The following is a 24682-nucleotide window of genomic DNA, read 5'->3' as shown; positions in this document are numbered from 1 at the left end:
TAGGGAATAAACAAGAGGCATTAGAGACCCACATCACGGAGATGTGATGAAATGGCTCCTATGACTGGAGTGATGGAATGGAAGAATACAAGTTCTTTAGAATGCTGAAGCAGAGGAGATGAGGAAGGGATGTTGCCCTCTAAGTCAGTAACCAGTTGGACTTCATGGAGCTCTGCCTATGGACAAATGAGGAGCTGAGTGAAAGCTCATGACAACACAGCAGGACAGCAGTCGTCCAAGAGATTCTTGAGTGTTTTGATGACAACTTCCTTCTCCAAGTGACAGAGGTCAATGAGGAGAGGTACAATGCTGAACCTGGTTATTACCAACTAAGTGGGCCTGGTGGGGAATGTGAAGCTCAAAGGCAGCCTGGGCTGCTGTGACCGTGAAATGGTGCAGTTTGCAATGCTTAGGACAGCAAAGAGGGCACACAAAAAGCTCATGGCTCTGGACTTCAGGGGAATGGGCTTTGGAGGCTTCGGGGATCTGCTTGGTAGAGTACCATGGAATAAAGAACTGGAGGGAAGAGTAGCCCAAGAGACATGGATGATATTCAAGGGTCACCTCCTCCAAGCTCAGGAGTCATGCATCCCAACAAGGAGGAAGTAAGCAGAATTGCCAGGAGGTCCACATGGCTGAACAAGGAACTCCAGACAAATTCTGACACAAAAAGGAAACATACAAAGGGTGGAAGCAAGGTCTGGAAGCCTGGGAGTAACACAGAATGTCTGAACAGTCTGAAATCAGGTTACGAAAGCTAAAGTCCTGACAGAATTAAACCTGGCCAGGGATGCCAACAGCAACAACAAAAGCTTCTACAGGTACCTCAGTGATAGAAGAAAGGCTAAGGAAAATGTGCACCCTCTCCAGAAGAAAACAGGAGATCTGGTTACCTGGGACATGAAGTCTAATGTACTCTACAAGATTTTTGCCTCAATCTTCACTGGCAAGTGCTTCAGCCACAATAACCAAGTTGCTAAAGGCAAATGCAGGGACTGGGAGAAAGTACAATCATGCACTGTAGAAGAAAAGCAGGTTCAAGACCATTTAAGGAATCTGAAGGTGCACAAGACGAGGGGGCCTGATATAATGCATCGCCAGGTTGTAAGGAAACTGGTGGAGGAAGTGACTAAGCTGCTATCGATCATATTTCAGATTTTGTGGCAGTCCAGTGAAGTTCCCAGTGACTGGAAAAGGGAGAACATAACCCTCATTTTTAAGAAAATAAATAAGGATGACCTGGGAATTACATGCCAGTCATTCTCACCTCTGTGCCTGCAATAGTATGCAGGAAATGCTCCTGAAAACTATGCTAAGGCACAAGGAAAATAAGGTGGTGATTGGTGACAGACAACTTCCTTCACTAAGAGCAAATCATGCCTAACCAATCTGGTGGCCTTCTATGATGGGGGTACAGTGTGGATGCAGCAGGGAAGAGTGACTGAAGTTGTCTACATAAAGTTGCGCAAAGCATTTAATACTGTCCTCCATAACATCCTTTTCTCTAAATTGAAATAGATGGATTTGATGGACAGATCTCTTAGCAGATAAGGAATTGGCTGGATGGTCACACTCACACTTGTGAGCAGCTCAGTGTCCAAGTGGAGACCAGAGACCACTGGCACTCCTCAGGTGTCAGTATTGGGACTGGTACTGTGTAACGTCTTTGTAAAGAGACATAGACAGTGGGATCAAGGACATCCTCAGCAAATTCAATGCTGACACCAGGCTGTGTGGTGCAGTCAACACACTGGAGGGAAAGGGATACCATCCAGTGGGACCCTGACAGGCTTGACAGCTGCACCCATTTGAACCTCATGAACTTCAACAAAACGAAGTGCAAGGTGCTGCACCTGGACTGGGGCAATCACAAATATGTAACAGGATGGGCATAGAATGGATTGAGAGCAGCCCTGTAGAGAAAGGCTTGGGGGTGTTGGTGTGATATAGAAAAGTGGCAGAAACCAACTTCTGAACACTGATTTGTAGGTGTTAAAAAGGGCATTCTTTATGCAACATGCTGGATACTTGGAGGACAGCTCCTTTAATCAAGCATGCCAAATAAGAGATAGACAGTGCTTTTTATTAAACATCTTGCTTACATATTCATTAGTCTTGTTTACTAAATACATAATCATTAGTTTGCTTTACATAGTCACATACTTAATGGGAGTAATTTTCTGGTCCTTCTGTGTCATCTTCACCATCTTGACCTCAGTTCTTGAGCAGGCACAGCATAATAGTCGTTCTTTAACTTCTCTGGGTACACAGAGCTTAGTTTACAACCCGTTTGAGTTACATCTCTTAACCTAATTCTTCTAGAACATCTCTAAGATTATATTGTTTCTTATTTCGGCATTCTGGGATACTGTGAATAACGATTCTATTTCTTCCGTCAGGTGAGAGGAAGTTTCAACTGACCTGGCAATGTGCACTCACAGCTGAGAATGCCAATTTTATCCTGGACTGCATCAGTAGTGTGGCCAGAAGGTCGAGTGAGGTGATTCTCTGCTTCTATTCTGCTTGCCAGAGACCCCACTTGGAGTACTGGGTCCAGCTCTGGGGCTCTCAGGACAGGAAAAACACAGACCTGCTGGAGCATATCCAGAGTAGGGCCACAAAAATGATCAGAGGGATGGAACACCTCTCCTATGATGACAGGGTGGGAGAGTTGGCATCATCCTGGAGAAGACAAGACTTCGGGGACACTATAGCAGCCTTCCAGTACCTGTAAGGCACTCTAGGGGGTATGAGGTACAAAGGGGCCTACAAGAAAGTAGGAGAGGACTTTTACAAGGGTGTGCAGTGAGAGGGCAAAGGGCTTCAAACTGAAAGAGGGCAGGCTTAGATTAGATATTCGGAAAAATGCTTTACTGTGAGAGCAGTGAAATACCAGAATAGATTGATGAGAGAAGAGGAAGATGCTCCATCCCTGTGAGTGTTCAGGCTCAGACTGGATAAGGCTTTGAGCAACCTGGTCTAGTGGAAGGTGTCCCTGCATGTGTCAGGGGGGTTGGAACAAGATGATCTTTAAGGTCCCTTCCAACCTAAATCATTCTGTGATTCTTTAACTGGCTTTTGGCTTTCTAAAAGGTCAAAAATTAACACTAAACTTTATCTCAAGGTACCACAATGGTGGGTCCTTTTACTGATATGGACAATCTACTACAGACATTCACACTGAAGACATCATAGGTACATATATTCAGAAAGGAAATGCTACAATCAGATCATTAATGCTTAGGTCATCAAGACAGAGTCTGTGAGTTAATTGCATTCACATCAAGACCTGTCTTAATATTTACCACGAACTTCTCGGATCCAGAGCAGCAGCAGGACCTCGACAGGAGGAGATCACCGCTCTCAGCCAGACCACAGCCCTCGCCTGTACCAACAGGTTTTTCACTTCCTTTTGCTCAGGACTTGGGGGAGCCACAGGGGTCTCAGCACAAGGGCAAACAAACCCCCTTGGGTTTGTGCCCCAGGACACTGGGTTATACTGCTGGGTTTTTGTGAGTTGAAAGCCATTTCCCTTTTGTGTCAGTGTTGTTATTGTAATATTACTATTAAATTTTAGCTCTGACTTATAATCTCTCTCGTGGTGAGATCATTTCCCCTGCTGGTTTGCCTTTAAACCAGAACATTTTTTTTTCTGTCTGTTTGTTTGTTTCTCTTTTCTCCCATTCCCCACAGCTCAAGGCAGTTATGCCTCCCAAAAAAATGAAAGCTGTTGCTCCTGTTACCAGTAGAGGGGTGTCAATACAGACAGAACCCTCTAAAAAGGATGCAGCCACTCAGGCCTCCGGCTGCATAGACTGTCTGAGCCTGGACCTACTACCAGAGGACAGTGTGAGAAGCGCCTGCATACGATGTAAGCAGGTGAACGATTTGCTGTGTCTGGTGGCAGAGCTAAAGGAAGAGGTGGATAGGCTCAGAAACATAAGGGAGAGTGAAAGGGAAATTGACTGCTGGAGTCACACCCTTTCCACTCCTAAGGAAGCCCAGCAGGAGGTGATGAAGCCCAGCCCCTCCTGCCATCAGGCAGACAGAATGGACCATATGGATGGGGACGAATGGAAACAGATGCCTGGTCGTAGAGGCAAAAACACCCCCTCTCGACCCCTTTCACCTGCCAGGGTGCCCTTAAAAAACAGGTATATGGCCCTTGACTCAGACAGTCTGTTGGAGGACAGTCAGGAGGAAGATCTGTCTACAAGGTCTTCTAGTTACCCCCAGTCTACCGGACGGGTTACACCTACAGATAAGGGAAAAAAGAGATGGGAAAAACAGATAAGGGTTGTTGTAATCGGTGACTCTCTTCTGAGGGGAACTGAGGGCTCTCTATGTCAGCCAGACCCATCCCAGAGGGAACTTTGCTGCCTTCCCGGGGCCAGGGTGAGGGATATTACCAAAAGACTTCCTAAGCTTATCCAAGCCTCAGACCATTACCCGGTGTTGGTTGTCCAGGTTGGAAGTGATGACATTAATAAAAGGAGTACCAGGGTAATTAAGAAAGATTTCAAGGCACTGACCCGATCTCTTCATGGGACAGGAGCACAGGTAGTAATTGCCTCAGTTCCTGTGCTAGCCGGGATGAATGAGGAGAGGTTTAGGAAAGCCCAGCTTACCAATAGGTGGCTTAGGGGATGGTGCTATCATCAAAATTTTGGGGTTTTTGATCATGGGGCAAACTCCGTGTTGCCCAATCTCGTCAAAGCAGATGGGCTTCATTTATCTAGGAAGGGCAAAAGAACTGTAGCCCGTAAGTTGCAGGGTTGGTTAGGAGGGCTTTAAGCTAGGTTTGAAGGGGGAAGAGACTACAACTGGGCTCTCCAGAGATAGGCCTAAGGGCATAGAGCCCGAGTTGAGAATGAAATCAATGGCCCAGCTGAAGTGCATGTACACCAATGCACGCAGTATGGGAAACAAACAAGAGGAGCTGGAAGCCATAGTGCAGCAGGGAAACTATGACATAGTTGCTGTCACAGAAATGTGGTGGGATGACTCACATGACTGGAGTGCTGCTATGGGGGGCTACAAACTCTTCAGAAAGGACAGGCAGGGAAGGAGAGGTGGAGGGGTGGCTTTATATGTTAGAGAGTCTCTTGACTCTGTTGAAGTTGAGGTCAGCAGTGACAAGGTTGAGTGCCTGTGGGCCAGAATCAGGGGCAAGGCCAACAAGGCTGACACCTTTGTGGGTGTCTGTTACAGACCACCCAACCAGGATGATGGAGATGAATTGTTCTAAAAGCAGCTGGTGGATGTCTCAAAATCTCCAGCTCTTGTTCTTGTGGGTGACTTTAACCTGCCAGATATCTGCTGGGAGCTTCATACTGCAGCGAAGAGGCAGTCTAGGAGGTTCCTGGAGTGTATAGAGGACAATTTCCTTCAACTGGTAAATGAGCCTACCAGGGGGAAGGCCCTGCTAGACCTACTGTTTACAAACAGAGAGGGGCTGGTAGATGATGTAGTGGTTGGAGGCCACCTGGGGCACAGCGACCATGAAATAATAGAATTTTCAATCCTCAGGGATGTAAGGAGAGCCACCATTAAAACCTCTACTTTGGACTACCAGAGAGCATATTTTGGCCTATTCAAAAAACTGATTCAGAGCATACCCTGGGAAACAACCCTTAAAGGTAAGGGGCTCCAGGAGGGATGGACATGTTTTAAGAAGGAAATTTTGAGTGCATAGAAACAGGCTATACCAGTGTGCCGAAAGGCCAGCCAGAGGGGAAGACGGTCAGCTTGGTTAAATAGGGAGATTCTGAAAGAAATCAGGGATAAAAAGAAAGTTTACAGACTATGGAAGAAAGGGTTGGCTACTTACGAAGAAGTTACAGATAGAGCTAGGTCATGCAGGAAAAAAATTAGGGAAAGAAAAGTGGAATTTGAAGTAAATTTGGCTATTTCAGTTAGGGGTAACAAAAAGTCCTTTTATAAATACATTAATAACAAAAGGAGGGGCAAGGAAAACCTCCATTCTCTGTTGGACTTGGAGGGAAATATAGTTAAGGAAGATAAGGAGAAGGCTGAGGTACTTAACACCTACTTTGCCTCAGTTTTCACCAGTAAGACAGGTGGCCCTCAAGACAACTGGCCTCTGGAGCTGGTAGACAGGGAGAGGGAGCTGAATAGGTCTCCTGTATTTTAGGAGGAAATAGTTACTGACTTACCGAGCCAGATGGATCCTAACAAGTCTATGGGACCAGACGGGGTCCATCCCAGGGTGATGAGGGAGCTGGCAGAAGGGCTTGCCAAACCCCTCTCCATCATCTTCCAACAGTCCTGGCTCTCTGGGGAGGTCCCAGATGATTGGAGGTTGGCAAATGTCATCCCAATCCACAAAAAGGGCTGCAAGCAGGACCCTGGCAACTACAGGCCTGTCAGCCTGACCTCTGTGCCTGGCAGGGTTATGGAGCAGTTCATCCTGAGTGCAATCACACAGCATCTTCAGGATGGACAAGGGATTAGATCCAGCCAGCACGGGTTTAGGAGGGGCAGGTCCTGTCTGGCCAACCTGATCTGTTTTTACGATCAGGTGACCCACCTGGTGGATGAGGGAAAGGCTGTGGATGTGTCTATCTGGACTTCAGCAAGGCCTTTGACACTGTCTCCCATAATATACTCCTGGAAAAGCTGGTAGCCCATGGCTTGGACAAGTGTACCTGCTCCTGGATTAGGAGCTGGCTGGAGGGTCGGGCCCATAGAGTGCTGGTGAACGGAGCTGCATCCAGCTGGCGGCCGGTCACTAGTGGTGTTCCCCAGGGGTCTGTGTTGGGTCCAGTCCTGTTTAACATCTTTATTGATGATTTAGATGAGGGGATTGAGTCCATCATCAGCAAATTTGCTGATGACACCAAGTTGGGAGGGAGTGTCGACCTGCTGGAAGGCAGGAGGGCTCTGCAGAGGGATCTGGATAGACTTGAGAGATGGGCTGATTCCAATGGGATGAAGTTCAATAAGGCCAAGTGCCGGGTCCTGCACTTTGGACACAACAACCCCATGCAGCGCTACAGCCTGGGCACAGAGTGGCTGGAGAGCAGCCAGGCAGAAAGGGACCTTGGGGTACTAATTGACAGGAAGCTGAACATGAGCCAACAGTGTGCCCAGGTGGCCAAGAAGGCCAAGGGGATCCTGGCCTGTATCAAAAATAGCGTGGCCAGCAGGACCAGGGAAGTGATCCTTCCCCTGTACTCTGCATTGGTGAGGCCACACCTTGAGTACTGTGTTCAGTTCTGGGCCCCTCAGTTCAGAAAGGATATTGAGGTGCTGGAGCGAGTCCAGAGAAGAGCAACAAGGCTGGTGAAGGGACTGGAGCACAAGCCCTGTGGGGAGAGGCTAAAGGAGCTGGGGTTGTTTAGCCTGGAGAAGAGGAGGCTCAGAGGTGACCTCATCACTGTCTAGAACTACCTGAAGGGAAGTTCTAGCCAGGTGGGGGCTGGTCTCTTCTCCCAGGCACTCAGCAATAAGACAAGGGGGCACGGGCTTAAGCTCTGTCAGGGGAAATTTAAGTTGGATATCAGAAAAAAATTCTTTCCAGAGAGAGTAATCAAGCATTGGAATGGGCTGCCCAGAGAGGTGGTGGATTCACCATCCCTAGAGAGTTTTAAACGCAGATTGGACGTGGCACTGAGTGCCATGATCTAGTAAAAGGACTAGAGTTGGACCAAGGGTTGGACTCTATGATCTCGGAGGTCTTTTCCAACCCAATCGATTCTATGATTCTATTCTATGATTCTAAGTCACAACCAAAGCAAGTATTTAAAAGGATCATTCTTAATTCAGTCTCAGTTACATACTTCTTGTATTATACTTTAGCCACTTCAAAACCAGCAAACACCTCCAGTGTACAAAACCATGACGCTCCACTGTATGTGGATTTAGATCCAACTTCTATTTTCAGTTACACGAACTCACCTGAGACTTCGAGATCGAGGGCGCATTGCAGTGGTCCTGCATCTGTTATCGCTGGCAATGCTCTCAGTGGTACAGAAATGTTTAGACAAAAAATGTAGCTCATCAGGTGTTGGTTGGTATGGTAACTGATGTAGCTTCTCTTGGGATGAACAGGATGACTACAAGAACAGAACAGAACACAAGCTTCTATCAGAGTGAAAAAACATACTCAAAACCGTATTTGGTGCTCATGAATAAAGTAATTTAATTTAAAAACTATAGTTCCTATTTCTCATGCCTGACTACCAATTTAAAGAAGAAAATAAATAATTAGCCTCAAACTCATGAGCTAAATATAAGGCATTAAATAAAAAGAACTATTTCGGTTCCAGAAGAAAGAGACATTGCGTTTCAAAATTTTAAATTACCTATAAGGTTAAGGCGACATCTGATGCCAGTAGCAATCAACAACAGGTAAGAATAGTTAAAATGCAGTCTGATGAAAATTATTGGAGTAGGACAGCAGAAGTATGGTAACTGTAGAGTACAGCTTACTGCCACAATGCCAACTGCAAATTTTCATAATAAAAGTACAAAAATTATGTTAATTTTTTACATAAACCTGTACGTTGAAAAGTGAGAGAACTTAATGCACTTATAAAAACAAATTCACAGAAAGGAAAAGGAATTAACTCAAGCCATCCACTTTGTATACCTAACTAGAAGATAGAGGTAGAAATAGGAAGTGTTACCACAGTAACTACCCTTGCAAGCAAGATTTCATGTAGAGATCTGCATTACATAAGCAGTGTGTAAATGAACACACAGTAATATTTTACTGTCCTTTATGCAGCGTGGCTAACTACCTGAGCCATACTAGACACTTGGAGATGGAACTTTGAAACTACTTCTGTGAGCTTGGACCTGATACCCTCGTAAAGAACACATACATAGTTCAAAGTTTTAACAACCAGCCTTGCTAACGTGGAATGTGGACTGACAAATGTAGACACAGAGAAATGCTCTACAATTTCTGGTCCCAAAACTAGTTTCCAACATAGCTGAATCCCAAATATTCTTGTATAACTGCACAAAGCTGCTTGGTACCATAGGGACATTCCCTTAATTTTACCTGCAGAAGAGAAGTTGAAAAACTTAAGATTTCTTTCTGGAGCTCTTTAGTCTCTAGCTGGATTTTTCTAGAACATTAATTTCTTCTGTTTATCAATTTTCATTGATAAATGAAAGCACATTACTGCTTATCTGACTTCTCATATTGAACGTGAGTACTTTTTTATTGGAGCCAAACACAGTAGTAGTTTCTTTGTTATATCATTTCTAGTGAGGGAAATCAATAAACTTTCATACTGTACCAATACTGCCCTACATTGCTACAGTCAGCAGATAATACCGAGGCTGGTAAGCACAAAGACTATGAAGTCTTTTTAACCTCCTGGCAACTTGTATGATAAAGGCTGAATATATCCTAATTCTTAGAAGCTCAAGAAAGTTTCCATATCACATTCTATCTAACTGAGTCATCTCTTTAAAGCCAAAAAGAAAAAAATCTCCTGGTGGAAAAGGTTAAGCAGGACTGGTCTACATGGGAATGCTGCACCACATCAGAACAAGGTGAAATTAGCACGATTGTATTACCTTGCTCTGCTGGAGACTAAGAAGCATGCCCATCAAGAGTTTACCACAGTTCACATGACAGGCACTAACCTGTCAAATGAGAGTAATTCATGCATGCAATTCTGCATTACCACATTACCACACATCATTCAGCACACAGCATAGTTAACTTTCTTCTTATCTCTCACTATAGCAGCTTGTTGCAGTTAACCTCGCAGCATATTTTCTACAGCCATGCTCAGTAAGATCAAAGAAAGAGATGAGATTCTAGCACAGGGAAATTTCCCAATACAGAACACCACAGATGGCTATTCCTATAAAATCATTCTCTACCTCTTCCATTTCAAGGGATTCTGAGAAGATCAGTAGGAAAATAACTCTTATCACACTTCTCGTAAAAGGTGTCACAGAGCTTAGATACAACAGGATTAAAGCGAGAATTTTCCTAACGTTAACCACTCTCAGTTGTATCATGACCATCAAAGGCATGAAGTGCATTTTTCTGGTGACCTGAATTCTGATCTCAGTACAAATCCAAATTCTGAAAGTAGAATTCTTTCAAAAATTAGCTGTTCTGGTATTCTAAAATGCATGCTCCAAAAATCACTCAAGTGTTAAAATATTTTTAATATGTACAACTATAGTGCACTACGGAAATGCAAACTGTTCTTCTGACACAGAAATGTAAATTTTCAGCCTATACCACCTAAAGCAACTCTAAAGTCTTGTTTTCCTGTCTCCTTATCCCACTGTCTCATCCAAAGAAGCTTCCAAGAGAATAATCTCCTGGCAAAAACATGCAACTGTATATTCTCTCACTTTATCTATTTTATAGGCTTGCTCTCCTAGAAGACACAATCATCTCAACTGCATCTCATAACTGGCACGATCTGATCCAACTTTGCTAGTACATGACATACTAAGAGAGCTTCTTTTCAACGGAGTAAGATAGCAGAAGACAATTCAATTTCCACTTTGTTGTGAGAACTGGTGTATGTGGTACTTGCACTACTTCTAAACCTGCAACTTTCCAATAAATGGGTAATTCCATCAAAGTCTTTACTTTCAATATTAAAAAAAAATGAACAGGCTAACAAGAAATGCTGAGCTACAATCACCTCAGCATTAACTATGGTAACTGCAGACACCTGCTTTGACTTTCAGTTGCTTGTAAAGACCAAAGTTGTGCTCTATTGTGATGTGCAAAAACTGTTTCTGCTCTCCAGCTGATACATGTCAATCAATGTGAATTTTATCTACTCATCACTGAAAATGGAGCGTTCTGTATATATGCTTAGGCTGTTGTGTGAGGAGGTCTCTCATTGCCTCTAACAATTAGTAATAATGTGGAGAAGGAGGCTGCACTGTGATACCTCTTCCAGCTTCTGAAAACGTACATGCAACCAAAATTAAATGGGTACACTTCTAGTTCTGATTTTGTGATTTGCACTAACATCCAGTCTGTAAAAGAAGAAAGTGAAAAACATCTTCACTAAGAAGTGAAGAAACAGTGGCTAGATTTAGAACTCAAATGTTCTCCCAGTGCTTTTGCAGGACTAATAAGCAGTAGAGGATTCTTGGGCGAAACAAAACAAAAAAATAATCATAAGATATTGTAGAATCTTAGAAGATAATGGACTACTGTGTATTTCTCAAACACCAACAGCCACATGGCTGTGGAGACCATCAAGGATTGTTGGTAATAAAGGACAAGGATTGTGGGCAATAATCAAGTTTTGTTGGTGTAACACACCAGAAGAAAAAAGATTATGTGGCTGGAGAGGGGGGCCAAGCAGATGCAGGCCAGCACTTTCCTTGGACAAACATTGTGCCTTAGTTTCTGGAGATAGCACAGTTATGCACAACACAGTACAGCCCAAGAACCACCCAAGATCCCTGAAGCTCTCTGACCCATTTTCAGAAAGGTCTGGAAGAAAGGACTGCCCAAGGTAACTAATTGGCACAGAAAGCAAGAAACCTGCCTTCAGGGCAGAGAAAGCTTATCTATAAAAAGGTACTCCCTCCCAGACCCAGGGACAGCCGCAGGACCCTGGACATTCCATCAGCAGGACTGATGCTGGAACCAGGACAGGCGATCTCTTTCACTTCCTTTCTTTTTTTCTTTCCTTTCTTTCCTTTCTTCTCCCTTCCTTGTCACCCTATTCCTTTATACAAAACCCACTGCCATGTGCTTGTATAGTAGGTGAGGGACTAACATAACCTATTTCCACAATAAGTGTGTAAGTTACTAATAAAACTTTGTGAGCTTTTGTGAACTGCCTGCCTTTTCTCCTTCCTTTTGACCAAGAACATCTAAAAATCTTGGGTGCTCCCTTACCCATAAGTGTGGGGTGTTACAGATAGATACCGCATGGATCTCCACTGCCTCTTTCTTCAACAAAATTCAAATGTATTTATTAGAAAAAACATTATTTCCACAAGTCAAAAAATATTTGTTCAATGTTAGGAAAGACATCTATTTAATATTTATACACTATTTTCATTCAGGAAAACTCATGGGACAAATCAACAGTAGTCTAACAGAGAAGTCAAGACATCTAAGTCTCTAAAAGACAGTGCTATACTTTTTCATAAGGAACGCAAATACCATGTAAAATTGCTTCACTATCTAGGATGTCTACAGTAGCTAGTAAACTTAAGTAAGGAATAAAGTATATGAATTAGAATTACCATTTTAGAATTGAAGGTAACAAAGGAAAAGCTATGAATATGGACAGAAAATTAAAACTGTTTTTTGATCTGTTTCTGACACAGCATTTAATTTCCTTTCTAGTACAAGCCTGTTTCTTACAACATTGAGGTGATTACTATGGTGATTACTTTTATCTGATATAACCTCCTTTGTGTCAATATATTTTAGGTGAAGAACACAGCACATTTGATCTAATCCCACTGAGAGATACACAAACATACCCTATGGAAAAGTGGCTAGGGAATTAAGTAAAACCAAGGAATTTACTTGGCAAAAGCAACATCTACACAGAAAGGAAAGTACAGGTCAAAAATCAGTGCTGCTGAGGAAAAGTTTTTCAGATACATGAAATTACTCAGCCTGGTTTAAGACAGATAGAATTCTTTCCAGAAGTCTTAGTGGACATAAATAAAATAACAGAGACTGAGGGCAGATCTCATCGCAGTTACAGCTTCCTTGTGAGGGGAAGAGGAGGGGCAGGCACTGATCTCTTCTCTGTGGTGACCAGTGACAGAGCTTGAGGAATGGCCTGAAGCTGTGTCAGGGGACGTTTACGGTTAGTTATCAGAAAAAGCTTGTTCACCCGGAGGATGGTTGAGCACTGAACAGGGTCCCCAGAGAAAAGGTCAGAGCACCATGCCTGAGAGAGTTTAAGAAGCTTTTGGACAATGCTCTCTGGCACATGATGTGACTCCTGGGGATGGTCCTGTGCATGGCTAAGGGCTGGACTAGATGATCTTCTTTGTGGGTCCCTTCCACCTCAGAATAATCTGCGGTAACATAAAATGACCATATTTCATCATTGTACAGAATGTGGAACCCAACTGACTCACAAAAGAAACAGAACAAATCCATGGGCAAGAGAAAGCATACTTTAATTGTAAAATAAACGGCCTAAAAAACCCATGTATCACCTGTCCAGTAATATGCATCATTCATAAAATGTTTAAAAAAGGCTAAATACATAAAACACTGAAAAGCCACAGTTGGATCTACACAGTCCAAGCCTCTTACTGCAGAAGATGCTGTGTAACTGTCAAGATGTCAATTATTTGCTACTTCTAAAGCATGCTTCATCTACAACTCTATCTTCCCAGTCTCTCCTGTGTAACTGTCACAACAGACAGCTTCCAGGTTGTAACATGAGCCCGTACTTCCTCTCCAGAACAGAGATGTGCAAGATGTGCAAACTGATACATCTCCCACTCCCAGCTACTGAAGAAGGATCTCATGCACTCCCACAGCACACTTCACGAGTCAGATTCTACACATACAGCAAAGAGGGGCAGATACAAGATCACATCAAAACAAATGCTACAACAGGCAAAAATGAGTAAGTTACTTTCCCTATTATGCGTAATTCATCCCATCTTAAGGCAGCAGTCTAACCCAGGATGGGTCAATCATGTCACAGTTTCTCCTCCTTTTGTTATCAAGATGACCTCACTTCAGACTTAATGTCTAACTACCATATGATTAAAATGAGGCAGATGAAGAGGAGGCAGTTAAACACTATTCAATGTCAGAAAAGTATCTCTAAGCAAAGCACACATTGTCTTAAGTTTTCTCCTATTTCATCGAAGTAAAGCAGTTTTATATCACATAATAATTCTAAGTCTATCAACCGTAACAAACCCTAACTTGTCTTCTAAGAAAAGTACGCTATATTTGAGACGCTAAAGCATGTAAGAGAAATCTACCAGCATAGCAAACTGGATACTTACAGAAACAGTTGAGCTGGGTGTATTTGTACCATAGCCAGAAGAAGGGAGAGAAGCCAAAGACCAGCGGCGACCATCAGTCCTGTTGTGAAACCAAGATTGGTCAAGGGAACACAGCGGTATTGGAACACTGAAACATCTGTGTATTACTGTAAAAAATGGCATTCCAAAACCATGATATAAACAGCGTTTTTAATAAACAGTATACTTTCACAGAGCACCACAATAAACAAGCATTCACAAAGGATGATTTAGGCTTATGGATTATTTAAGTGTGGTTTTCTAATTAAAAATTTATGAGATGAAACAACCATGAAGTGAATTAACAGCTCCACAGAATTGGTGACTAGACACACAGAAATGGACCACAGGGAGTTTACAACTCTTAGGTCCATCAGATGAAAATTAATAAGCAAATTAAAATATTTATGAACAAATGCAAACCACAATGCTCTGAACCACAGATAACTAAAACGGTCTGCTTGAAATACAAGGATAGTGCATTCTTAAGTGGTATCAGTACAGGATACCAGCAAACTAGAAGGCTAATGTCAAATAACTGCAAAGATTGATTAGGTAAAACCAAACTTGTTAAATGTTAGATATGTAATCAGGGAAAAAAATTCTGCTGTAGAAAATCATGCTCACTCAGAATACAACGTTAAAATGCATATAAAAAACTATAACAAAAACCAATTTATGTTCTTCACTGCCCGAGGTGAGCTACCCAACAGACAATATGGAACTCGAACATTTAAAGTGGCAAACAGAAAAAACAACTATGGGAGCCATGTTTAGATTTTTGAGAAGGTAACATTTACCTGTCGTTTCGATGCCCATGACTGGAGCACAATTATATCAAATATGTTAAAAAAGCAAAATAATACATAAATTTTAAATGTACATTTTTATTAAGATAAAACAGAAACTTTTATTAACAGATGGTATTATGTAGAAAGGAGAATCAAAGATCTGTTTTACAGCTAGTACCAAGATCATGTCTCAAGTCTGATTTACACAAAAAGTGTAATTTTGAAGAACTGAAGATCAACTGAAGTGTAATTCTGAAAAACTGAAGTTATGTCCAAACAGGAATCTTAAAGCTCTTGATGCAGCTGCCCTTCCTTAAACTAACTGTCTAAAAAACTCCTTGCTTCTTTCCAATCTAAAGTATTATCCCTACTACCATTTATCAGTCCACAGACTACAACCAAAGCTCTGGGTCTTTGAATACATGAAGTGCAAGGAAAAAAACTACAGTACACTATTAGTATTATAAAATATGAAGTGCATATGTGCTATTGACACTGCTGATGGTACAAAATACCGGATTAAAGAAAAAATCTTCCTCTTCTTCCATAATTTTGTTCTTAATTCATTAATTCTTCTCCCTTCTCTCATATATGTAAGATACCTCCAGATCAGTATGAACAACTCCAAAGTAGTTTCTCTTCACTGAGCTTAGCTAAGGATGTTCACAGTTGAAACAAGAACTTACGCATTATTTCAACCTGGGTGAGGAGACCCATCTGTTACCTAAAATTAAGGAAAAACTTTTCGAGACAGTATTACTATAGGTAAAGTAGAGAGCAGTTCTTCAATGAAAATTTTCAGGTGCAGGAGTATATGGGTGCACACACAGTATAGAGGCCTTATAAATTTATACCACTACTTAATTACTGTAACTGTTACATCCAACCCAAGAACCCCTTACTGCTCATGCCACCTTGGTGCCACCCCCAGAACTGTCTTGGAGCACCTACAAAACCCTGGGTCTTCTATCTTGTTTTGACTACAGTGTGTATTGTTATTCTAGTCCTGGTACATGTGTCCCAAACATGATGTTCTAGCTGCTATTTCACCCTTGAGACAGAAATTCAGAAATGTGGCACAGAGGGAGTAACTGTTAGCTGCTACCTCAAATGAGAGAAACTCTCAGCTATATAAAAATCTACAAATACATAAAATCCTAAGGCATCACTTCTATTCTGCAGCTCTGAGCAAGAAAAGTACTTCCTTATTGAATAACTCAGAGTGAACAGGGTTCCTGCATCACACAGAAAGGCCATCAAGAGTGGGCATGGGATATCACAGAAAGTTATCTGGGAGACAAAGGTAGGAGAATGGGAGGCATCCATAAGGGAAGGAGGGAAAATGGGAGCAAGCCTCTACAGCATTTTCCCCTGCACTCTGATACACCACTCGTTTCTGCTCTGGAGTATGGTCTTACTTTCTAGCAGGTCTACAAAGCAGAATCTGTCACCTACCCACAGGCTTGTAAATGCTAGACTTGTATGTACCAGCAGAAGGAGTGGATTCCAGAGGCACAGGCCGTTCCTGGGCACTGATCACTCCACCAGACACAGGCAGAGAAAAGTGACCCGGCTGCTTGTTGTCAGGGTCCTGGGGAAGGCTGCCTTAAGCCCTGCATGGCAGTGACCACCTCTAAATACATTTCTTGAATCCCACTGAAGTGGTGAAATATTCTGAAATCAGAGAAACTTCTTGTGTTACTGTTTCTTCAGTTAAAGAATTTATTTAGAGCCCATTACAGGCTCTAAAAAAGGTTAAAATCCAAATTAAACACTGGTAAACAACTTTTTTCCCTCCTGAATTTTACGGTTTGCAAAACTATAATGTTTTAAACTTTGTGCTCATTATGGGTGGGAAAGGAAAACTACTTCCTGGCTGCTGTATTTCTAAGCTATGCTCAGTCTTCAGATCTACTTTTTCCATTATAAGCTATTTCTGGATTTAATGAATCTTTCTAAAAATATGCTCACAAACAACTGTAATCTATGAAGAGATAGTATCTCTGACAAAAAGTATCACGAAGAAGTAGATTCAATGGAATACTCAGCTGACTCAAGGTGTTGATTTAAAAAGTAACATCACAAGCTATTAGAAAGATTGACAAGACCTACTGTCACTGATGAGATAGATTCAGATAAAAGAAATACATGAGTTTTCACCTCCTTTCAGCTTTTTTAAAACACCACTAAGTTAAGCCATTTCCTTGCACTTCCTTCTGAGAACTTGTGTGTGCTACTTTAGTGATATCCCAAAATAAAGTAACTAAAACTTTGAACACAAGTAATACCTCACTGCCAATTCAACAGTTCCATGCATGACATTACTTCAGCATTCCAATTTCACTTTTCATATCTATACTCTTGGGTAAACATAGAAACTCTGCCTGCCCTCACAGACTTAAGAGTTAATGAATGCATTTTTTAAGGTAGGCTGAGAAGGTGTTAAGTGATAGGGAACCCCACTGGCATGCACAGGGAGTCTCCCATGACATCCTATTAACTTCTGTTATGGTTCATTTAATAATAATTTACTTCATAGATCACTTCAAATTGACTTTAGATCTTCAAAAATTCAACTAGTATTAATTAATCCCCACAACATTACTGTGACAATGCTGATTGCCTCAGTGGTACAGACAGTGAAACAGGTCAAGGACAGGCATTCAAGGTATTACTGTTGCCTGTAAAATTAGAGCATAAACTCTGATTTCAGTGCTCTCTATTATAGTGCTCTTATAAGGAATGCACTTCTCACATCAGGAAAAAAAAAACAACTAAGGAAATAACGTTTATATAGCTTAAAATTTCCCCATATCTCAGTAGATAAGGAAACTGTTAAATTGGATCCATTACACTTAAATCATTAATATTTTTTTATTTAATTAACAAAGGTATGATCACAGTGCATCACTCATTCACTACAATTTCATTGCCACTGAGGTTTAGGAGACATATAAGTGAACTGGCACTTATTTTTCTAAGTGATAGACCTGACAGACATATCTGGAACCATCTTTTAATATCTGGGTCCAACAACATGCCAAAACTGTGTGCTGCACACTACAAACAGCCTCTTACCTTCGTGCAAAAGAAAAGTGGGCTGAGGCACTGGGAGAGAAGTTCCTAGGGCTGTCTTGAGGACTGTTTCCTGTTGGAGATGTTACAGAAAAAAAATATTAGAGGGCAGGGAGAACCACTGAAAAACATTCAGACATATTTAAATAAACATATCGAGCAGGTTAGAAATGAACTTCAGAATTTCTTTTCTCATAGTCTCTCAAAAAGTAAACTCTAAAACAGAAACTCATGTCAACTCAAATTTTGTTTATACCAGATTTTTTAGCCACTGGATTTTATAACTCATAGAGAACCTTCCATTTAGCCTTTTAATTTCAAAATTCTGAGAATTAAAGTTTCAAACTAATGTACTGATTTTTTAAACGTATTTTTAGTATCAGAAAAAGGTGGTGTTTTATTTTAAATCACATAAAACACTTCAAAGATACAAAAATCATGATCGAAGTGATTTAGGCCTTCCACAAAGTCTCTAGAGCATTTCCACAGAACCTCTTTTGTAATTTTTTTGTAGTTGTTTTTTTTTTTTAGCTAACTCAAAAACAAACACAGTAGACAAAACACCATTAATTCATTTTTTCCACTTAGACCAAGACAAAGAAAGGTAACCACCCTTTGTAATAAGAAAAAGCACCCATCTTCTGCGACCAGCATGAGTGCAGACAGGCGGCAGCTGGTGAGAGCTGCTCCTGCCACCCCCGCTCCTCAGTCCCCCACAACTAGAGGAGAAACAGCTTCTGAAGAAGAAATAAAGATAATTCCTAAAAAATCCTGCAATAACTACAAAATACAAACAAAAAGCCAAAAGGATCAATTTCAAGTAACACTGGCACAAATCTGACAGTCTTTCCTTAAACCTTCCTTAAAATGACTGCAACAGCAATACATTTAAAAAATAGTAATGTATTTGTTGTAACACTTTATTTTCGAATATAAATGAGAATGCAACAATAAGCAATAGATTAAAAAAAAAAAAAAGCTCTTATGTACCCAGCTAGAATCAACACAAAAATTTTGAGCAGTAAATTTCTACCTATGTGACAAGGCCAGCACGATAGAATGAATCCTTGAAAGGACTTCAAGTGGGCTTGATTTCTATTCAAATTTTCAAATTAACATTGCATTTATCACAGTGATGCCCATAACAGATTTCATTAACTCTATATGAGAAAGCGTAATTGTTAAACCATTAGTTGCAAACACAGAGAGCAACACACACTCCCACACCACCACCCTTTTTCTGTCTACAAGCAGATGCTTTTTGAGCTGTGCTTAAATCACATCTTTGCAGCTGCTCTTGCCATGGCCCCAAGAGGCGAGAACTCCATTCTCACTGGCCAGTAACCTCGAGGCTTTTTGCCCATTTATCTATCATGGCTGAATCATGTCCTTCCTATATTCTCTCCTTCCCCTCAGGACTCCAGCTTCTTTGTTACCTTTCAGAGACTTCTGAAGGCCCCAAAAATTTCAAGGTAGCAAGGATTTTCATTCCCTGAAGGGGGCTGGAGCAGAGGAAAGCTGAAGTCACAAATTTTAACCTTTACCTGGGGACCAACACAATGTATTCTTGTCCTGCATGAACTATAAACACCTAATGACTGAGAGCAACAGTCCATTCAATTTAACAGCTAGCTGGATTCCTTTTACTGCTACCAGAGCTTATTTAATAAGAATAAACAAAACAAAACAAACAAAAAAAAATTTTGACACTGCAGGTAAAACATGGTCACATCTTCAGCTATGGCACTAGAAAAAAACCCAGCTGTAATTTGGAGTGTGTTGTGGACTTAGATAAGAAGTAAAAAAGACAGAGCTACCTTGAACTCTGGCAGACAACCACAAAATTAGGCTTAAAGTATTGATAGGAAAAAGTTTTACAAATCAGCATATGGGGTTTTGTCAACCAATTCCTTTCCTTTTATAGCTATTTTGAAGTTATCTACAGACATAGACATGTATTTATCACACAACAAGGACATGTGTATCTCTTCATCAGTTCGAATATATGTAAAAAACTTCACATAAAAGCAAAAAATATGGTCAAATAATGAAGTAATTTTATAGTTATTGCTTTGGATTTGTGGAGAAACAATGCTGCCAACTATGTTGCTAGAATCAACAGAGATCACTTCCTGACAGACAAAACCTGAAGAAGTCAAAATCTTACTCAGGAAGAGCATCAGATCCTGTTATTAGGAAAATGAACTTGAAGCATTATTTTCAATAACAAATCAGCTTTTAAAATAACAAAACTGGTGACGCTATATATATATAATACCTGGATATTAAATCTTGTAGGTTTATCTGTAAGTCTTAGGAACTCCTACAAGCCTGGAAACAAAGAATTAAATACAACCCCTAATGACTGGAGAAACAGCTAGTGCTATAACAGCTTTAAGGTGTGGTGTTCCCAGAAGAGCAAGACAGGTTAGAATCAGCGTCCTATATGTGACCTTCATTCACCACAGCTTTCATTCACCCATCTGCAAGTCAGTAGCTGGGAGACTTTAAAATAAAATGCAGTGCCAGTTAATTCTCTGCCCATATGTGCAGTGCTTGCTTATTAATCAAATTCTGATGTTCTCTGCGATCTGCTGGCTGTTGTATGGGATAGTCCTAGGGTATCTCTGTGTTACTGAGATTATTGCCAGTGTTTTCGATCTGGTCAAGTAAACTTGACTAGTGGCTAGGCATTAGATAATTAACTCCAGCATCCTCTGGGAGACACAATGAATAGGCAATCAAAATATCAAAACAATACTGTTTCATGAAAACACACAGGGTAGCTCATTTTGCAAGCACCTACTGTTAAGAAAATTATATCAAAACTACTTAAACTGTGATTGTTTTGCAAGTAGCTTCAAGAAGTCCTGTGTCTTTACTATGGAGGGAAGATGTTTTAAGTCTTTTAAAAATGCATATATATATATATATCAGTCACTGTATATTATTAGTGTACTTTTAATAGCTGTTTACTTACAAAATACAGAGTTTCAGATGCAATGACTTTATTAGTACTGAGGGAATACCAGAGCAATGACAATTTTTATTCCAAATTCCTGATAGATCTAATCCAGCTTGAAGTCTGGATGTGATGATTTGACAGCCTTTTAAAATGTACCACAGTACATCAGCACCACAGTAATACAATGTAACAATGGGTCATAAGTTCCTCTGTGTCAGCTTACTTGATGATGAATCCATACTACAAATTGAACAATACACAGGAAGACATCATCCACCAGCCAGATTAATTATGCTTGAAACCAACAAATTACTTTCCCCAATTACAGCAAGAAAGGTCCATGCTCCTTAAATCCATTTGCAAGAAAGCTTTGCATGTTTCAACACTACTTAAAGACTGGCAGTGCTATGTTTTAATGGGATTTAATGTAAAAGTAATTTCTATCTGCATGTAACTTTGTAATGTACCACTTACACTTTTTTCTCCTGTCCTTAAACTAGTAGATGATGCTTTGAAATTGCCATAACTGTTTTATTTCACCCCAAAGCAAGACTAAATAAAAAGTTCAATTTTAGCAAAACTGTTCTTCTAATTTTATATTTGACAACAGCCAGAATAACCGAAGTACTGCATATCAAGCTTTCTTTTAAAAGCTGATATCCAAAACCCTGCCTTGGGGCCTATCTTTTAGGATTCCCATATTTCATCATGAAAACACACTAAGGCCTCATTAATTTAGAAACCTAAATTCCTTTTTCTCAAAATCTATTCAATGAGGACTGTAGCTGAAGCAGAACAGCACAGAAGCTGTGTAAGATACAGGTACTTCTTTGCTTCAAATAAACTGTACTAAGTTTGTACACATTATCAGCTATTTCAGACAAAACCCACAGAACTGAAGGAGAAAATCCAGGGAAACTAAATTTGATGCACACACACAAATGCCTCCAGCGTGATTTAAAGCCTAGCACAACTAAAACTAGGGTGCAAACAGCTTGCTTTGTTACTATGCATCCATGTAGGTATATCTCTCAAACAGAATTATCTGATGCAAGCAGCAAGTCCTGACACAATGCGAGCAGAGCATGAGCACTCAACACTCTGTGACTGCCTAGAAAGGTCTAAGTGGACCTGAGAAATCCTAGAAGGATTACAAGTGGAGGTAAAGGTTGGCCTTTAATTTTGCTTAAGGCAATTGCATCTTGTAATCCCATTTATAAATCTATTGAATCCCATAGGAAAGGTCAGGTTTCTCCCTGCCATACTTGGTGGACAATTCTTTAAGACCCCTCATGTTCTGGTGTGTATGACCAGCATGTATTTATTTCTCTTCCCATTCCATGAAGAAAGGAAAGGATTAAAATAGAAAGGCAACTCTGACTGGCTTAGATAACAATACATCCAATACATCTTCCCAGTCTTCCTGTTGTTATGGAGAACAAGTAATAGTGTTTCAGTCTTATACAGAAAGCTTCCACATTGTATCCCACCAGGCTTTCTCCCCATATCATCCCATTTGAATATGTATGACTATAAATGTATGGAGTACTCCAGATGAAATCTAACCAGGACATTGTACAGTAGCATGAAATCTTTGCAAATTAAATTGAAAATTACTTCATTATACATCTTCTGAAATTTAACTTCCAAAGCTACCATAGACTGGTCCTTGCAAACATTACCTGATTGAAAAACGCAGCTAAATCCTTACATAAATTGCCTATAATAGATGAGTCCACAGCTTACCACAGACAGAACCTGTTAGAGGTCCTCCAGTGCTGCATATTGCAATGTAATTTCATACCTTTTTTATTCCAGTCCTTGAGATAATTTGCTCACTTCAACACAGCTCCCCCACGCTATTTCATACTGGATGTCTTCCAAACTTACAACTACAGTTATTTTCTTGCCAAAGTCACTTAGGAGAATATTGAAAAGGCTTGACTACAAAAACAAAATCTGAGGACTCTACTGATAACCTTCGCTCCCACTTTACAGTATCTCCCATTTTAGCACAAAGTCTGTCTTTACTCCCTTACACAATTTCCAACTTATCTTGCAATATTGTCAATCTGCAATTCTGTCATCTCAGTGAAACCACATAAAACATGTATTAAAATACAGACAAATAAAATTTACAACATTGGTCCTAACAGCTAAATCTTGCTCCTTCAGCAGAGACAATTAAAAAGCACCACATATGACTATTAATCATTTGGCTTAAGTATCACCCACAGGAACAAGCTCCTGTGACTACTGATTTGAGGACACCTGAATGCCCTGACTTGCTGAGATTATAATCATTTCCTTTCTAGGCTGGGTGGCGCAGAGGACCTGCCTACACAGCATCAGGTAGTCAGCTAGAAAAGCCCATTAATGACCTGGGCACCAGATACTGTCCAAGCAAATGCTGCAACTCTTCACTTCCCACAATTCTGAATTTATCCAACAGTCCATGTTAAAATTAAAAGGATCTTTTAGTAGTTTTAACAGCTTCCAGTCAGATACAAAAGGCAAAGGATGTCCAAACAACTGACCTAGAATAGTTGCTAATAGTGATAAAGGTTTGAACCCAAAGAAGTTACCTGATATGGATTCATTTTCTATTTTCCTAGGAAAGAGACTTTACATAGTGAAAGCTGATACTTTTCTTGACATATTTTGTGATCTTTACCCTTACGTATAAGGCACAGCAGAAGACTTTGGCTGCAAACTAGAACCCTGACAGTCCAGACATAAATTATCTCTGCAGGTAGCTACAGGTCTTGCATAGAGGAATACAGTACTACATATACGTACGTAACAGAGGATATGTAATATTGCCTGTACACATTGCCTTTTTCCCATTCACTTTTTAAACACTCAGTCTCGGACCTTATACCTCCTGAATGCTCCCAAGCCTTGGACTACTTACTTAACTAAGAACTCTTTACTGTAGCCCATGAGCCTTTATGGGCACTGCTGCACACAAATGAATCTGTCCCTTCTCTGATAGGTGTTACTCATGCCTATTTGTGCCCTGCATAATGTATCTAATTCATCAATGTGGCACTGTCTCTCTGTCTTTTCCTTCCATCCTACCACATGAAACTGACTGTGACTGAGATTGCAAGGCTAACAATTAAAAAACTCTACATAAGAATATAGATGAAAGCTGATTGGGACAAACTCTGAAAAGATTAACAGCAGACTCCTTTATAGGAACAACCCTCTGTTATCTTCAGAGCAAATAATGAAAACTGGGGACCAGGGTAAGCAATTTGCCAGAGATTTTTATATGACTTGCTCATAAGGGGAAATTATTATCATCCTGAACTTGGATCACTGGTCCTCCTTGAAAAATATCTACCTAAAATAGAGAATAGACAGTGCCTCCAGTTCAGGCCATACTTGGGAGAAAAACAGGACTACTAGGAAGAACATGGGTATAAAATGCACCCTGAAGAAGTATGACTATGTTCAAGAAGCTTTTCGTCTAAAATAAGAGCAATACTATTCACATCCAGTCTTGCTAATTCAAATGCAGATCATGATCCCATAGTAACTACCTCAGCTTTTCAAGAGATCTGAAGCAATGACACATTGTTTCCCAAAGGTGCAGTCAGACCTCTAAATGATTGCTCTGCAGATATCAAAGATGAAAACATTCTTGGGCAAAGCCAGAGACACCAACATGAGTGCTAATACAGTGCACTCTAAGAGAGCTCCGCCTTGAGATTCATCACACATCGTCAACTCACTTTGCTATGCTTGACATAGAGGATTCATAGCACTCTTGTGCCCTCAGAGAGTTGAGGTCTTTGGGGTAAAACAATAAAGCTTAAACTAGTGGTACAAATAAAACCCATCTCAAGTACAGCAT

At 40.7% G+C, this 24682-nt stretch overlaps 1 protein-coding gene across 4 annotated transcripts in view; it reads right to left on the bottom strand.

Moving 5' to 3' along the window:
• The window catches only part of MAST4 (microtubule associated serine/threonine kinase family member 4), a 301151-nt gene that overhangs the window by 52626 nt on the left and 223843 nt on the right, over positions 1-24682 (bottom strand). For 2 of the 4 annotated variants that reach the window (XM_071581454.1, XM_071581457.1), the window contains 4 exons: positions 17859-17928; positions 14790-14810; positions 13972-14050; positions 7921-8078 (listed from right to left, as the gene is read on the bottom strand). In XM_071581454.1, the coding sequence (XP_071437555.1) occupies positions 7921-8078; positions 13972-14050; positions 14790-14810; positions 17859-17928 (328 nt within the window). The remainder of the gene's footprint in view (positions 1-7920; positions 8079-13971; positions 14051-14789; positions 14811-17858; positions 17929-24682) is intronic. The other 2 variants (XM_071581455.1, XM_071581456.1) reach the window with 1 other exon arrangement.

This window comes from Pithys albifrons, chromosome Z (genome assembly GCF_047495875.1).
Source record: "Pithys albifrons albifrons isolate INPA30051 chromosome Z, PitAlb_v1, whole genome shotgun sequence".
In the NCBI taxonomy this organism is placed as follows: Eukaryota; Metazoa; Chordata; class Aves; order Passeriformes; family Thamnophilidae; genus Pithys; species Pithys albifrons.
The sequence above is the reverse complement of the archived record's forward strand: the minus strand, read 5'-3'. Positions and strand labels throughout refer to the sequence as shown.